At 55.7% G+C, this 14785-nt stretch overlaps 1 protein-coding gene across 2 annotated transcripts; it reads right to left on the bottom strand.

Moving 5' to 3' along the window:
- Nucleotides 1-889: 889 nt before the first annotated feature.
- KLHDC8A (kelch domain containing 8A) lies at nt 890-7583 on the bottom strand. Of its 2 annotated transcripts, XM_043485367.1 has the most exons (5): nt 6723-7576; nt 3930-4094; nt 3484-3699; nt 2795-2896; nt 890-1932 (listed from the first exon to the last, which is right to left on the bottom strand). In XM_043485367.1, the coding sequence occupies exons 1-5, from the start codon at nt 7096-7098 to the stop codon at nt 1739-1741; spliced, it is 1053 nt and encodes a 350-aa protein (XP_043341302.1). In that variant the 5' UTR covers nt 7099-7576; the 3' UTR covers nt 890-1738. The 2 variants fall into 2 exon arrangements, with proteins under 2 accessions (XP_043341302.1, XP_043341303.1); XM_043485368.1 differs by lacking the exon at nt 3930-4094 and having other exon boundaries at nt 6723-7583.
- Nucleotides 7584-14785: the final 7202 nt, after the last annotated feature.

Genomic DNA, 14785 nt, shown 5'->3' with positions numbered 1-14785 from the left:
TCCATTCCTCACAGTGCTGGCTTCCGCAGCCCCCTTTCCTAAACTAAAATGGGCTAAACTAAATGGGGCGGGGGTCTGGATGCAGTGGGGAAGGCCTCCTGCAGTCTGCTCACCAGGGGGCGCCCGCTGCCACGCAATGCCAGGGTGGGAAGGAACGGCTCGGTCAGCAGGTGGCAGTGTCCTTCCAGGGCCCGGGAGAGACGAGCAGGTGCCCAGAGAAAGGGAAGGAAAACCGCATCCTGTCCAGAACCTGGCTTCCCTCGTCTGTGAAGGTTTGGTGGAGGGGTTACCTCCTCCAGGAGGCTCCCCCGGCCCCTCGGACAGGTGTTCCTGCCTCAAGAGACATAACGATACCCTTGCGTAGTGAGTGCTATCTGACCCCCACAGCCCCTCCAGGGCACATATTTTTTTCATCTTTGTAGTCCCGGTGTTAGCACAGCTTTTGAAAACAACTTGGAATCGGGAAGAGGCGCTGTACCAGCTAAAAGGAAGCACGTACTTTATGTTTTTACATCAGTGAGCCATTCCCTTTCTACTCTGGGCAAAACAGAAATGAGCATGAGCTGAATGAAATGAGGCTAGACCTGACAAAGGTGGGGTCGAGAGTAACCTGACAAAGAGGTCAGCTAACAAGCGCAACCTTTTCCTAACACACCCACGGCGCGTCAACGCTCCAGAGACGGAAAGCGCGCTGTTTTCCTAGGGGTGAGGCGACCGCTCGGGGCGAGGTGGTTTGAAGGAGGAGCCTTCTCAGAGTGAACAGCCAAGAACGAGTGGCCCCTGAGGGTCCTGCGTGGCCTGAGAACGTCAGAGGGGCTGCTCTACGGGGTCCCCTTCTCGTGTCCAGACCCCGTCCACCCAGCCCCGGCATGAGGGTGCCACGGAAGACAGGAATATAGGTTTTAATCATTGTGCTGCTGCGGTTAACCAGAGTGCAACGAATCCACCCTTCACGGATGTGGATGCCACAGTGTAAACAAGCTAGTTTCACACGGAAGTGCTCTGGGGCCACTGGTGACCAGGGGCCAGGCCTCTGGTGGGGAGGGGTGCCCGAAGGAGAAACGGGGTGAGGAGAAGGGTGGGGAGCAGACCCTGGGCCAGCAGTCTGCCCCTGCCACATCGTTACATTCCCGCCAGGACCCCAAGCGGGACCGGTCCTTTCCGGCCAGGGCGGCCAGGCTGGGCCAGCCCCCACGAACCCGACTTCCCTCCCCAGCCCGCCGCCTCCAGCTCAAGGGCCAGTTCTTGCTGGGCAGATGAGGTTCAGGGCGGGCCCACAGTCAGCCACCTGCGGGGAAGAGACGGAGGCCAAGGGAGGCAAGAGGGCTTTGGGACGGCCCTTGTCCATTTTTCTCCATCTCAGGAGACTCTGGGACAGGTGCAGAGCCAGGGAAAGGACAGCGGTGAGCAGCCAGCCTCTGGGTCAGAACCCAGGAGATGGCAGAGGTGAGCCCACTGCAGGGAGGCGGCAGGCGCTCCCGTACCTTTCTCTGCCTGAGCAGCGAGGACTCCCCGCCTTGGTCACCTCGGCTCCAGTGGGGGAGGAGGGGTGGCCGCGTCACTGACACGTCTTCCAGCTTCCTCGGGTTGGTAGGGTTTGGAGGTGGAGAGGTCACTTAGAGCCCCGGGGCCTGACCCCACTGGCTGCAGACAGGAGCTGGTACCCGGGGAAGCGGCCCCAACTCTTGTCCAGAGTGTGTGGTCTAGTCCGGGACGCCGTGGCTGGGCCGAGGGCCAGCTAGGAGTCCGAGACACACAGGGCCTCCACCGCGTCGCTCAGACCCTGGTTGACGCCGCCCACGGCCAGTAGGCAGTTCCTGAGGACAAGGCTGGAGCAGGCGCAGCGGGGCGTGGGCATGGCGGGGAGGGCCTCCCAGCGGCTCTTCCCCGGGTGGAACGCCTCAGCCGTCTCCAGGACCGTGGGCTGGTTCCCTGAAAGTGCGAGGGGCCGGGCCTCACCAAGCGGTCCAGCCACCCGTCCCCGGGGGAAGGGACCCACCTCCCACCTCCCTCGAGAACCACAGGCAGAAGAAGCGCAGCACCCTGGACTCCCTGGGCCGCAGGTCTTCCCCACCCTTTTGTCAAACAGCCACTTCGCCCTTCCTGCCTTCTCAGTTCTTCTATCTCCTCAAGATGGAAGACTCAGCTTTTTTCCCCCACTGCCTGCTTTTACCACAAGTTTCTAGACACTATTGCCTCTCCTGCCCGTGACGAAGAAAGCTGCTCACATGGTCTAGCTCATGTCAAGTTCCTTTCCTACGTGGTAAAGTTGGGGAATCTGCCCACACTGAGTAAACTCTGGGTTCCGAGGAGCCCCACTGCCCACTTATCTCTCCAGTTGACGGTGGAGTCCCACCGTTAAAGACCCTAATCTCTGGGAGGGCTCATCCAGCAAATCTTGAGTCCATCAGAATAGCTGATTTGATCAGACTGCTTTCCTATTCCCTGACAGAGCTGAGTGTCCAGGGAGAAGATAAAGAGGACCAAGGCCAGTCCCTTCTACCTCCAGCCCTTCCCGGACAGGGCCCCGGGGACCTGGGCTCAGCCAGCCTGTGTCACGTGGTTCTCAGCATGTCCCTTAAGCTCTCTGAGCCTCAGTTTCCCCCGTGTAAGGGGACAGACAGACCATATCTGAGGCCCACCCACGGAGGCAGGACGTCGAGGCTGGGAGGAAGAGCATGCTTTGGCATCAGGTGGTAGGCAGGCAGTGTGGCAGGAGCCAGCACCCTCTTCTGCTCATGCATATCCAGAGTCCACGCAGCACCAGGCCACAGCCTGGAAACTCTATCCTTACCAAGTCCTCCAGCCACGATGACCCGACCACTCAGAGAGCCGGCCACAAAGTCTGCCCGCCGCTTCTTGAGGAAGAAGGAACGCTCCATCTTCAGCCATCCCCCTGCAGGCCGTGGGCCATGTCAGGAGAAACAGAGAGAATGAGATGCTGACCGCCCCTGCCAAATGCGCACGGGTGCCAAACCGCTCTCGCCCCGGGCGGCACCTCGATTTCATCTACCCTGTATGCTCAGGGCATGTACGATGCCTCCTGCTGTGTGAAATGGCACTCAACCTACTCTCTGCATGCCTGCTGCAGGCCAAGGAACCATAACCTCTTGCCATGAATCACCTTGTCCCACCTCTGTCTTCACGGACTTTAAGCTGGAAAGGAGGCAGACTCGAGGCAGACAGTGTCCGAGTCAGCATCCTTCTGTTTCAAAGCCCTCCCTCACCTGGCCCTGGCTGGATGTTGTAAGAAGGAACAACAGCTGGGAAAGGCTTTGATTAAAACAGCCAGCCAATCAGAGGGAGCCCTGGACAGATGAAAGAATTTGATCCCAAGAATAGCCCTGAATGCAGAGGAGCATTCAGACTTCTGAAAGGCTCAAGCCACTTGGTGAATGGGCCCGGGGCAGGTGGGTGGGGTGGGGGTGAGGTGCAGGGTGGGCAGAAGGGAGGTGGGTCGCTAGGGCCTGGTGTCCAGCTTACCTTGCTCCATGTCGAACACGTCCATCGTCCGGAGGAACTTGGGCTGCCGGTAGAGCCGGCCCTGCCGCAGGCCCCCCAGGCTATACAAGCGGTCATCCAGGGTCACAAAGCTGGAGAAGGCCCGCTTGCAGGGGATGTTGGGGAACTTGGTCCAGGAGCGAGTCTCAATGTCAAAGACCTCAAAGGCGTTGACCGCATACTTGGACTGCCGTCCTCCTGGAGGCCAGGGCAGGGCAAAGGTTGGGTGGGAGAGTAAGCCCCTGGGACTAGGGCTGGGTTCCCCCTTCTCACTGTTATTTGATCACATAGGAAGTTCCCTGAGGGTGGAGGGCAGTATGATTAACCCCCAGTGCCCAGGAGATGCTGCGCACACAAGCACTGCTTCCAACAGGAACTGATCCGGGAGGGAAGCAGAGACGGACATGCTCCAGGCAGTCTGTCCTTACCCAGCACGTAGATCTTGGAGCCTCGAAGGAAGGAGGTGGCGGCATATCTAGGGGTGGGCATGTGTGCCAGAGACACCCACACATCCTTGAGCATGTCATAGTGTTGGAGGTGATTGTGTGGACGGAGGTCCAGGCCCATCCCGCCCACTGCGTACACGCGGTAATCTAGGGAGAGAGGCCACACGACAGACACTGTGAGACAGGCCCATGGCGCTCAGCTGCTACCTTGGCCAGGCTCTGTCAACCCCTTGAAGGCCGGCACTGAAGCTGGGCCATGTTCCCAACCACTGCTCTGCCAGAGAATGGGTTGGTGGCACCATTAAAAGCTCCTGTCACAGTCAAGCCTGGGTCTCCCTGAAGCCACGTCAGGCCTACGTGCCTTACCTTCCTTGCTGCCTGGCCCTTGGTTAAGCCCAAGATGCCAAGCCTTACCCACAGGTGGACTGCGGTGGAGTCCAGGCCTGGACAACACTTTGCAGGTCTTGTCCCCCCCATTCTCCTCCTTCCTGGCAGCCAGAGAGATGCCAAAGAGGAACAGTATTCCCCTGACACCCTCCAGGAGCCTGCTGCTGGGCACTCCCAGACCAGAAGTCGAGACCCAGAGGGAGCCTTTGGAGATGAGGTCAGCCCTGCTGCCAGTGGCCTTGGGGGATACTGGCCTGCTGCTCTTCCTTTCCTTCCCGGGTAGGGGAAGGCCATCCTCCTGGACACACAGGAAGGCTTGTGGGCTCCAGAGGCAGCTTGTACTGAATGGGATAGGGCTGGGGGTGAAAGGGGGAGAGGCTTTGGATGAAAGAAGCTCTGAGCAGGCAGCGAGCTGGGCACTCTGAGGACAGGAGAGCTTCTCTACTGCTTGTGGGGGCAGGTGACACAGCACACCAGGGAGGATGCGCACAGCCTCCAAGCTGCCCTCACCCCAGGACCTCAGGCAGCCTGTTCAGGACACAGCCCTACCCCCAGGGCCCTCTTCTCCCAGGGACCCATCCCTGCTCGGCGTTCTGTCTACTAGAGGCCAGTCCTCACCACTTCTGGCTCGAAGAGGTTTTTATTTTTCAAGGCAATTGCAGGAATGAGTCCTTCTTTCTACTTTCCAATCTTACTAAAGAGAGAAACAAAGAAATCCCAACCCTAGCTAGGAGATGGGGCCTGCTAAAGAGACCTCCCCACACTGCGTCTCCCATCCCTGCTCTCACCTACACCTCTGAAGCTGGGAACCCTCCCCTCCACTCCAACCACCGATCCTGCACCCGATTCTTACTCACCCTTTCAGAATCACCTTGGTGTCCCTGAACTGCAAGGCTGGGCTGAAAGTGGTGGCTCCTGTGGCCATCACCCTGCCTGCTACACTGTTACTGAGATAACCTTTGTTATGTTTCTTTCAATAGATTGTTAGGTCAGGGAAATTTGTTAATCTGTGGCCCCAGCATCTGGTATAAAGCCTGGCACATGAGCATGTAAATTTTTAGTAAACTAACTGCTGAACCCATTCAATGCCATAGTTAAGAGCACACACTTGACCATCATCTGCAAGCTGTTACTTGGGCAAGTTACTCAACCTCTCTGGGCCCCACATTGCTTCTCTCCAAAATGAGGATAGTGATACTACTTGCCTCATCAGACAAGTTCTGAGGGTCAAAGGGGTTAATACCTATTAAGCACTTATGGTAAGGACTCAATAAATGTTAGTTCTTAATCTTTCAGCACCACTTCTTGCGGCCTGAGGATAAAGGGCTCCCTTTTCCCTCTCCATTTCCCCACTGGCCTCCAGGCCTTCCATCTTTCTTACTGAGAGTTCAGGAGTTGGCTACTCTGCCCTGTGGGCTTCTGAATTTCTCTGTCTGATCTTCATCGGTAAGACCTGGGCTCCTCAAGGCAGGGATCAGATCTTCTGCCTCTTTCCTTCCTCCCTGGGACCTAGAACTGTGTCAGGAACAGAGCAGGTGCTCAAGACATACTGATTTCTGACCTACAGGAGACCTGACAGGCAGCTGAAATAATTCTGCGAAAGAAGGAGGTAAGGTTGCAAGCTGATAAGCCTGTCTGATCTGTATTTGGGATCTTCTAGCTCCTACTGGGCCATTTCCCATAAAACTGTATTTTAGAAAAACAGTTTTCGGAGCCCCTGTCTACTCTGGGCTATACCAGGCCTGAAAAGAAAGACAGGATGGGCTTGGAGAAACTGAGATAAGAAGCATAAAGCTATGTGGTGAGCATCCGCATGTCCTGAGAACCTAGTGAACCTGGGCAAGAAGCTGCGGGAGCATGAACCTCAGGAACGTTCTGGTCTCCACTCAGTACCTCTGAGATCAGGAGGCAGACTGTAGGGAGAGGGTCCTGGAATCAGGTCCCAAGTCCCTCCCCTTGGGGCCTGGGGATGGTATGAAGATGGCATGAACATACCCAGGACCCCAAATATGTGTCTGGAGATGGTGGCACCTGCAAGGCAGATTTCAAGGGATTCGGTGCTGTGGGTGGGAGGCCCAACCATTCTGTTGAATGAAGGTGTCCACAGGGACATCTACAGAGTGCCCTCTGGCTCTCCCCTCTGGCCACGCCTGCCCACCTTGCTGGGAGGAGGCTGCTCGGGTGGAGAGGAGCTCTGGCATCATGTGGATTTACTACGCACTTCACTTGCCTGACTCAATTTTCCCACCTATAAAACCAGGCCAGCGGGTCTTTAGTTTTAGTGTCCATGTAATGTGACAGTGGCCTCCAGTCCAGGGCTGGCTTCCACCCCTTTCCCTCGGGCCTCCCACCCCTCCTCCGCCCGCCCTCGGCCCTGGCCCCACTCGCCTTTGGCGGTGACCGAAATGCCCATGGCGGCCTCGCGCAGCGAGCTCCTCTTCTTCCACTTGCCCTCGTCGATGTTGTACATCTCCACGACCTTCAGGGGCAGCTGACTGGCGCCCACACCCCCGATCACCATGATCCGCTTCCCCAGGGCGGTGACGGCCACGCCGGCCCGGGCCGTGGGCAGCGGGGGCAGGGCGGTCCACTGGTCGGCCTCGGGGGAGTAGACCTCGAAGCAGTCCATGGGGACGCCGTTATCGTCACAGCCCCCGATGGCATAGACCTGTCCCCCGGTTTCCAGCAGGGAGCAGTACACCCGGCGGCTCGGCAGCGGTGCCAGGCGCTTCCACTGGAAGTCCTTGACGGTGGGCACCTCCATGGCAGTCCCGGGGGGCCCCGCCCGCCGCGCCCCCGAGGAGCGCGGAGCGAGCCCGGGGGTCGGTCAGCTACTCCGCGCCGCCCCTCGCCGTCTCCATCTCGCTGGGGTCCGCCGCCGCCCGCCCGCTGGCTAGGGCCCCGACGCCGGCCAGCGCTTCTCGGTCCCTCAAGACTCGGCGGCCCGGCGGCGTCCGCGCCCGGCCCCGCGGGATGAGCGGGGCGAATCAAGGGCGGCGGGGGCCCCGCGCGCGGCCTCCTGGCCTCCCAGCTCCCCGCCCCGGCCAACTTTCAAGGGAAGACGCGGCGGCGTCTCCCCGGCACCGCTCTGTCTCCCGCGGGTCCGAGACCCCGGGGGCGCGCGGAGGACCGGGAGGGCCCCTGCGCGCCGGGCGCCGGGCGGCCTCCCGGCAAAGCGAGGAGCTGACACCTCCGGGCGCCGCCGCCCGTCCCCGCGGCTCTCCCCGCGCGCCGACTCCCGCCCCCGCCCCGCGCCGCTCACACAGCCAGGCCGGAGGGTGCGGCGGGCGGCGGGGCGCGGAAAGCGCATTACGCGAGAGCGGCGCGGGGCGCAGGGGAGGGGGCGCGCCGTCCTGCCCGGCGCGCGCCGCCGTCACCCAGGCGGATGCGGAGAACAAGTGAGCAGCGCGAGGGAAGCCGAGCGGCCGCCGGGGGTGGGGGCGGCCCCGCGCACAGCCTCCCGCGGCCGCCACACCTGTGCGGGCAGCCGCGTGCGCCCCGCGGCCCCTTTACATAAGCCTCGGTGCTCCGGCCGCGGGTGGGGGAGAGGGCCCGGCGGGAGGCGCGCACCCCCTTGCTTACTGTTCAGGGAAAGCGGGGCCCTAGAGCCAAGTATCCGGATGACGGGCCGGGACTCGCTCCAGGGCGGGGTGGGCGGTTTGTGAGTGTTTGTTTTGGGTGGTGAGGAGGCGGCGAGTCCAATTACCCAGTTTATCTACAGTACACAGACCCAGTTCGTGACAGACTGGCTCAACAGTGGGCTCCGCTTTGGGGGAGGTATTATCAGAGGGTTTAACCTAATAGGAACGAGTTATGTGGGTGTCATCCAAACAGTGTACACGCTTACCTGTGCACACATGCATAATTTACACATCGCCACCACACCCTCCACCCGGAAATGGTCATATCCATAGAGAAACTGACACATGCAGAGTTTGGCGGACACACAGCCAGCCAGAGACAAAAGTGGAAAGGCAAACACGGAGTGGTCCCTTCCACATCATCCTTCTTTACACACCTTAGAAAGGGAAAACCTGGTTATCAAATCTGGGCCCTCAAGCACCAACCCACAGGGCTTGCCACATAATTCCTTCAAGACCTGCCACGGCTTTATCAGGACAGCAGCCCTCAGTAACAGAGGTGCCCCTGAGGCCGGTGAGCGGCCTGGCGTGGGGAACTGCAGGCTTCCGGGGTCCCAGTATGCAGTTCTCCTGAGCAGAGCCAAGTCTTGAAACAGTCAGGTCTGGGAATCTGACAGACCTGGATTTAAATTCTGGCTCTCAGGGACTTCTCTGGTGGTCCAGAGGCTAAGACTCCACGTTCCCAATGCACAGGGTCTGAGTTCGATCCCCAGTCAGGGAACTGGATCCCACATGCCACAACTAAGACTCAGTACAATCAAATAAAAAAATATATTAAAAAAAAAAAATTCTGGCTCTCAAAGAATTTAACTACTTACTCTGAACTTCAGTTTCCTTATTTTGTTTAGGTTAAACTTTGTATTTTGAGATAAATTGTGGATTCCTTCGCAGTTGTAAGAAATAACGCCTTTTATCCAACTTCCCTCAATGGTAACATCTTGCAAAATGTATAGTATAGTAATATCCTAACCAGAATATGGAAGTTATCAGTCAAGATACAGAAAATTTCCGTCACCACGAGAACCCTTCATGTTGCCTTTTTTTTTTTTTTTTTAAAGGTGAGGCATAGTTGATTTACACTATGTTAGTTTCAGGTGTACATGTTGCCTCCTTATGCCCACACACTCTTCCCTCTTGCCTCTGTCTCCCCAACCCCTGGCAACCACTGATGTATCCTCCGTTTCCATAGTTTTGTCATTTCAAGAATGTCATGTGGAGAATTGTCTGGCAGTCCCGTAGTTAGGACTTGGCACCTTCACTGCTGGCTCCTGGAGTTCAGTCTCTGGTTGGGGAGCTAAGATCCCACAAGCCGTGCAGTGAGGCACCCCCCCCCCCCCGCCAAAAAAAAAGAATACTATTGGGATTGGCTTTTTTTTTTTTGCTCCCAGCATAATTCTGAGGAGATTCATCCAAGTCGCTGCATATATCACCAGTTCACTACTTTGTTTCTGTGTAGCAGTCCATCGTATAGATACATCATTGTAGATTTTTGCAAAGATTAAAAGAGATGACATTGGTAAACTGTTCAGTTCAGCTTCTGACACACAGCAAGGGCCTGGCAAATCACCATTAATGTCGTAACTATTACAACTACTGTCAATAAAACCAAGAGAAAGGAAATTTGCCCCTCGCTGAGAAATGACTTCCTGTGAGAAAGAGAACTCACAGCTCCCAATAGGCCCATCTTAACATTTTGAGTTCTTGGCTTAGAAATTCCACTGCTTTTTAGTTTGAGTTCTCTATACTTACATATTAATCACCTCTAGAACCTCACAGAGGATGGTTGTGCTGGGGCTCAGAGCAGGCCACCCTGAATGGCATATTGACTGTTTTAAATTAGTTCTTTAAGAAACAGGCGGCGGGAAAAAAATTGATGTTGAAAAACACTCTGAACCCCTTCTTTACCCCTGAAAGTGGGAAATAAATCTTCCATGTCAAAGTACCCTACCCAAACCAAGAGGAGAGAAAGCAACCTCATCACCAGAGGTAGGGAATTCAAGGCTGAGAAATCTGTATAAACAAATTTTGTTTATTAGTCTGCTACCCCAGGCATGAGTTCCTTCGTTAAATTTTCACAAATAGTTGTTTCTTTGTCTAAACATGATGTATGAACAACCTGCCCTGGTCACTTTGGGGGTCCCATTTCTATGGGACCTCTGGATGTGTGAGTTAAATTTTTTATCCCTGCTGATAATCTTGTGTCCTTTTAATTATTAGACCAGTCAAAAGAACTCAAGATTGGGAAGGGAAAAATTTCCCCCTCCCTGAAAGTAATGTTCTGTTTATTTAATAAAAAATGTATAAATTTTTAAAAATGTGATGTGCATTAATGAAGTTTCACTGGAAGCAGCAAACATTTTTCTTTTTCATGGAGGTCACAATCTGCCCAGAGGAATTGGGAAGAAACCCTCAACCATCAACTTAAACTGTCTTCACAAAATCTGGACAGTGATCAGGAGTATTGAAAGCCATACATATTCCTCAAAGGGGTTTGTTGGGTGGGTCCGCCTTCACCTCTTTTGCCCGCTGAGCCTTCTACCAAAGCAGCGAGGTAAGGCTTCTTGTGGCCCCACCCACCCCAGCTGGGGCAGCTCAGTGAGCAGGTATATAAAGCTCATACTACTTTATGTTTGCCTAACTTGAAATAAACTTGCACATCCGCTTTCCCATAATCTTGAAAACAACCCTAGGAAACATTGTCAGTCAGGTATCAGTATCTGCTTTTTAAGATGAGGACTCTGAGCCTTAGTGAAATTAAGTAATTGACTGATGACCATGTGAGCCATTCAGGGTGGGTCTAGTTGGTGAATTCCAAATCCAGTGCCTCTCGCTGTATTCCAGTTAAATCACAAATGAAAGAACTGTGCATTACTAAGGACATCAAACCTCTCTCCTCTCACTTGACTTTCGGCCCAATTACAGTGAAGGAAGGAGCAGGGCCCCTCAGAGGTTTCAGGGACTACCCTCTCCCCGTTGCCATGCTGTCTGGGCCAGGCAGCTTAGCTGGGAGAGGATCAGAATCAGCCCCCAGAATAGGACAGTTCTAACCTAACGTTCGTGTCCTGCAAGCATCACGCTCTTTGAAGACTGTGGGATCCAGGGAGTCAGACCCTTGGAAAGGTACTCAGACAGGATGCCTTCCAGGCCACGGCCTCATTGCTTGTTCTGGAAGTCCTGGCCTCTCTGCATCGCCCCGACTCCTTCCCCCACAGCTCTGTCTCCCGGCCAGGTGACATCTTTAGTCCTTACACCCAATGCACACTGAGGAAGCTTGTAACCTAGCAACCGCCACTTAGGATTCCCCTGAGTCACCTGCCGTTCCCATGCCGGGGCTGAGTGCACCAGACTTGGGAGTGCCAAGCAGAGGTGGGGGGTCCAGTGATCCTCTTTGGTTCCCCACCAGCTCATTCCAGTGTAACCAACATTACCTGCAAGAAAGGTCTTCCTCTTTAGAGGAAGGATTTAGCAGCCTAAATCCTTCTTGCTTTCAGACTTTGTGTTGCATTGGTCTGGGTTTCTCTTCTTTTTTAAATACTGTTTGAGTTTTTGCCTTGGTTATAAGGTGGCACTGTAAAGGTAAGAAAGTGGGGAGAGGCAAGTTCATGAAAGTCTCTAAACATGAGGCCTTTATTAGTGTGATACTGATGCATCAGTCAAATTGGTTGAAGGGATATTTAGCCCCAGAAATACTTATTAAGTATATTTTTAAAGAAGTCTCTTTTCGGGTGTTGTTTAGTCACTGAGTCATGTCTGACTTTTTTGCAACCCCATGGACTGTGGGGTCATCCATGGGATTTCCTAGGCTCCTCTGTCCATGAGTACTGCAGTGGGTTGCCATTTCCTTCTCCATATTTTGGGTTTATTAAGGCCTAATTTACATACAAGAAACTGCACAGTCTGACTCAGCATCAATAGAGTTTATTAGATATTCAGGGGCTGGCCTTCACTGAACTCTGTGGTAGGTAGTGGGGAAGCTGAGGATGTTGGTGAGGGGACAGCCTCTGCCCAGGAAAGTAGTCGGAGTCCCAGTGTGGCATACTGTGGGTGACGTATCTGTGTGCAGGGCCTCAGGGGATTGGTGGAATGCCAAGTGTAGAACGCAGTTGTGGTGGGGGTGGGAAAGGGGAGTTGTGTAGCTCTTAAGTGCTGCAGTAGCTTCTTCTCCATCTTCAGAAACACAGTTTACCCTCCCGTCAGTGGGTGCAATGCTGGGGGATGGCACCCTGCATTCCCCTGGGGCCAGGTCACCATCCCTGTGCAGTTCTCTCTCCACAGGCAGGCGGTGTTGGGAAGGTGTGTGCACTTTGGAGTCAGACAGACAGGGCTGAATCCTGGCTCGGCCACCGCCTCCACGCCCCCCCCCCTCCCCCCCCGCCTGTGTGACCTTGAATAAATCCCTGACGTCCTGAATCTCAGCTCCTCATCTGTGGAAAAGGGAAGAAGGAAGCTACTTTCCAGCATGATGGGGGAACGAGACGCCAGGCGTGGCTCAGGGCAGGCAGTATGTCCTCTGTAAAGAGTAGCGTGCTTTCTTCTCCGTGATGGCAGGTTTCTGGACTTCTGGCCAGAGAGCCTGAATAGCAGGAGCCAATCTCACAAGGGAGGCACCTTACCAGAGCCCACACCTGTCCAGAAATCCAGCCATTTCTGGGTCTATGTCTTGAAAAGGATATTTCCTCCTAGCTAACTGGAATCTCTTCCACTGCAGCCAGAACAGTGTTCTGATCAGGAGAACAGGTAGTGCTCTTCCTTTAGATAATCACCTTCTTATTCCTCATCTAAGGCTTGGGCTGGATTCAGGGAGCCGGGGGCGAGGATGACTCATCCAACTAGGACAGAGGCCACCAGCAGACTAAGGGGAGGGTAGATCCCTCCCCAACTTGGAAAAGCCTCATTAGGGCCCCCTCCTGCTCAGCCCCGAGGAAGGATTCAGGGCTCGAGTGGACCTGAGTGGAGCCGGGCGGCACCGGGGTGGCAGTCACAACCGCCATCTGCGTCTGTTCACGGGGCACCACCAGCCTCTGGGGTGGCAATCTGGGGCCCCTCAGGATGGCCTCGAACGAGGGGGCCTCACCTCCTGACCATGCAGCCTCAACGGGAGGGCTGAGTTAGCCACGTTCCTTCCGCCACCTGCCCCCCTGAGCATGGAAGGGAGCGCACTGCGCGGAGCGTGCACACAGCACAGAGCGCAGAGCCTGGAGCCTAGAGGGACGAGACGGGGGCTGCTATAAACGCATCTGTCTGCCTGGGAGCCACTTCTGCCCATTTAGGTAAAACCAGGACATTGGAAAGTGGATCACAGATAAGACCTTGGCAGGGTGGTCATCTTGATTTTCAGACTCACAAGATACACGATTTAAAAGGACGAGTTGGGGAGCACAAACTCCTCTGCTCCTTAAGGCATCAGATGATAAGGACAGCAGGAAGAGGAGCCTTCTCTGAAAGACCTTGGCGACTTCCCTGTGTTTACTGAGGAAATTGTGAGAGGAAATGGGGCTTGTAATAAAGCCTGAGGATCTGGGTTATAAAAAGGAAGAATTTCCTGCCCCGGGAGCATCAGAAAATTAAAATGCCAGCATGAGGTGAGGTGAGAGACGGTGGTGTCACCTCCCCTGGGAGGCACTGGAAATAGGAAAGACACAGGGCTGAACGTCAAGAGATCTCTGTTCCCGCTCACATCTGTCATAACCGGGCTGTGCACCTCTGGGCCAAGGATGTCCATTCCGGTGTCTGTAAAGTGAGAGAGGAAGGGAGAAGACAGTGGCCTGAGGTCTCTCCTGGCTGGAGCGTCCTTCCTCAGTGGGCACACAGGGTGGGAAGTCCTAGAGAAATAATGGTTTAACTGTGGCGACAAAGCAGGAGGTTCCAGACGGACGGGTGGGGCAACCGTACAGAGGTCTGGCCTCTCTGGCTCTCGTAGGCGCTCCCCACCGCCCACGGTTCTGTCACCAGAAGGGACTGTATTAGGGACCTCCCCCTGGTGCTGTTGTGGCCACCAGCCTCGTTTCCCCAGCTCAGCCAGGGACCCGGGGACCTGGGCACCTGGGCGAGCTGCCGCTGCTGCTAAGGGGCTGACTCCTGGTAGACTTGGGCACCCACCCAGAAGCCTGTCCTCTTGGACCCTGACATTTCTGAGGTGCCTCTTGCCTTTCCACAGGCTGCAGGAACAGGAGGCAGAGGACTCAGGGCTCAAGACACACCGATTCTGGCACCTCCTCTAAAAGTAAAAAAATGGGCCCGTTTATCCCAGGTCACCAGGCAGGGGCCTGGATGGGCTTTGGGGGTGGGCTGGGGCGGGCCATATCCTACACCCTTGCTGACATGGAGGATAGCTAGGCCTTCACAGGGGTCCGGGTGGCTCTGCAGAGGAGGTGGGGGCTGCCGGCTGGGGGCTGCCGGCTGGGAGAGGCAGCCGCGGAGCACTCAAACACAGCTCTTTAAATGCCCATTAGTAAGTTAATATCGCCATTTCCAGAGCCAGCCGCGTCCTCCATTCTTCTTAATTAAAAAGAGCTCCATGTCCTGGCAGAGCTGAGAGAGGGCTCTGAATGATTTACACACCAGTCCCGCTGCTCCAGCTGGGAGATGGGCGAGGAAGATTGATTGGCAGATGGGCCAGCCTGCCTGTCAGGGCGGGCGCCTGCGTGCACGTGTGTGTGTGTGTGTGTGTGTGTGTGTGTGTGTGCTGGGGCCCCGGTGGGGGGATGCTGGCTCTCCGGCTGGCAGGTTCTCAGTGAGCAGGGCAGTGGACACGCAGTCGGGTCCCAGGAATAAGGCCTTCCTCAAACAAAAGGCTTGCCTGCTCACCTC

Source organism: Cervus canadensis, chromosome 13, assembly GCF_019320065.1.
Source record: "Cervus canadensis isolate Bull #8, Minnesota chromosome 13, ASM1932006v1, whole genome shotgun sequence".
In the NCBI taxonomy this organism is placed as follows: domain Eukaryota; kingdom Metazoa; phylum Chordata; class Mammalia; order Artiodactyla; family Cervidae; genus Cervus; species Cervus canadensis.
This window is presented reverse-complemented; position numbering and strand designations above follow the sequence as displayed.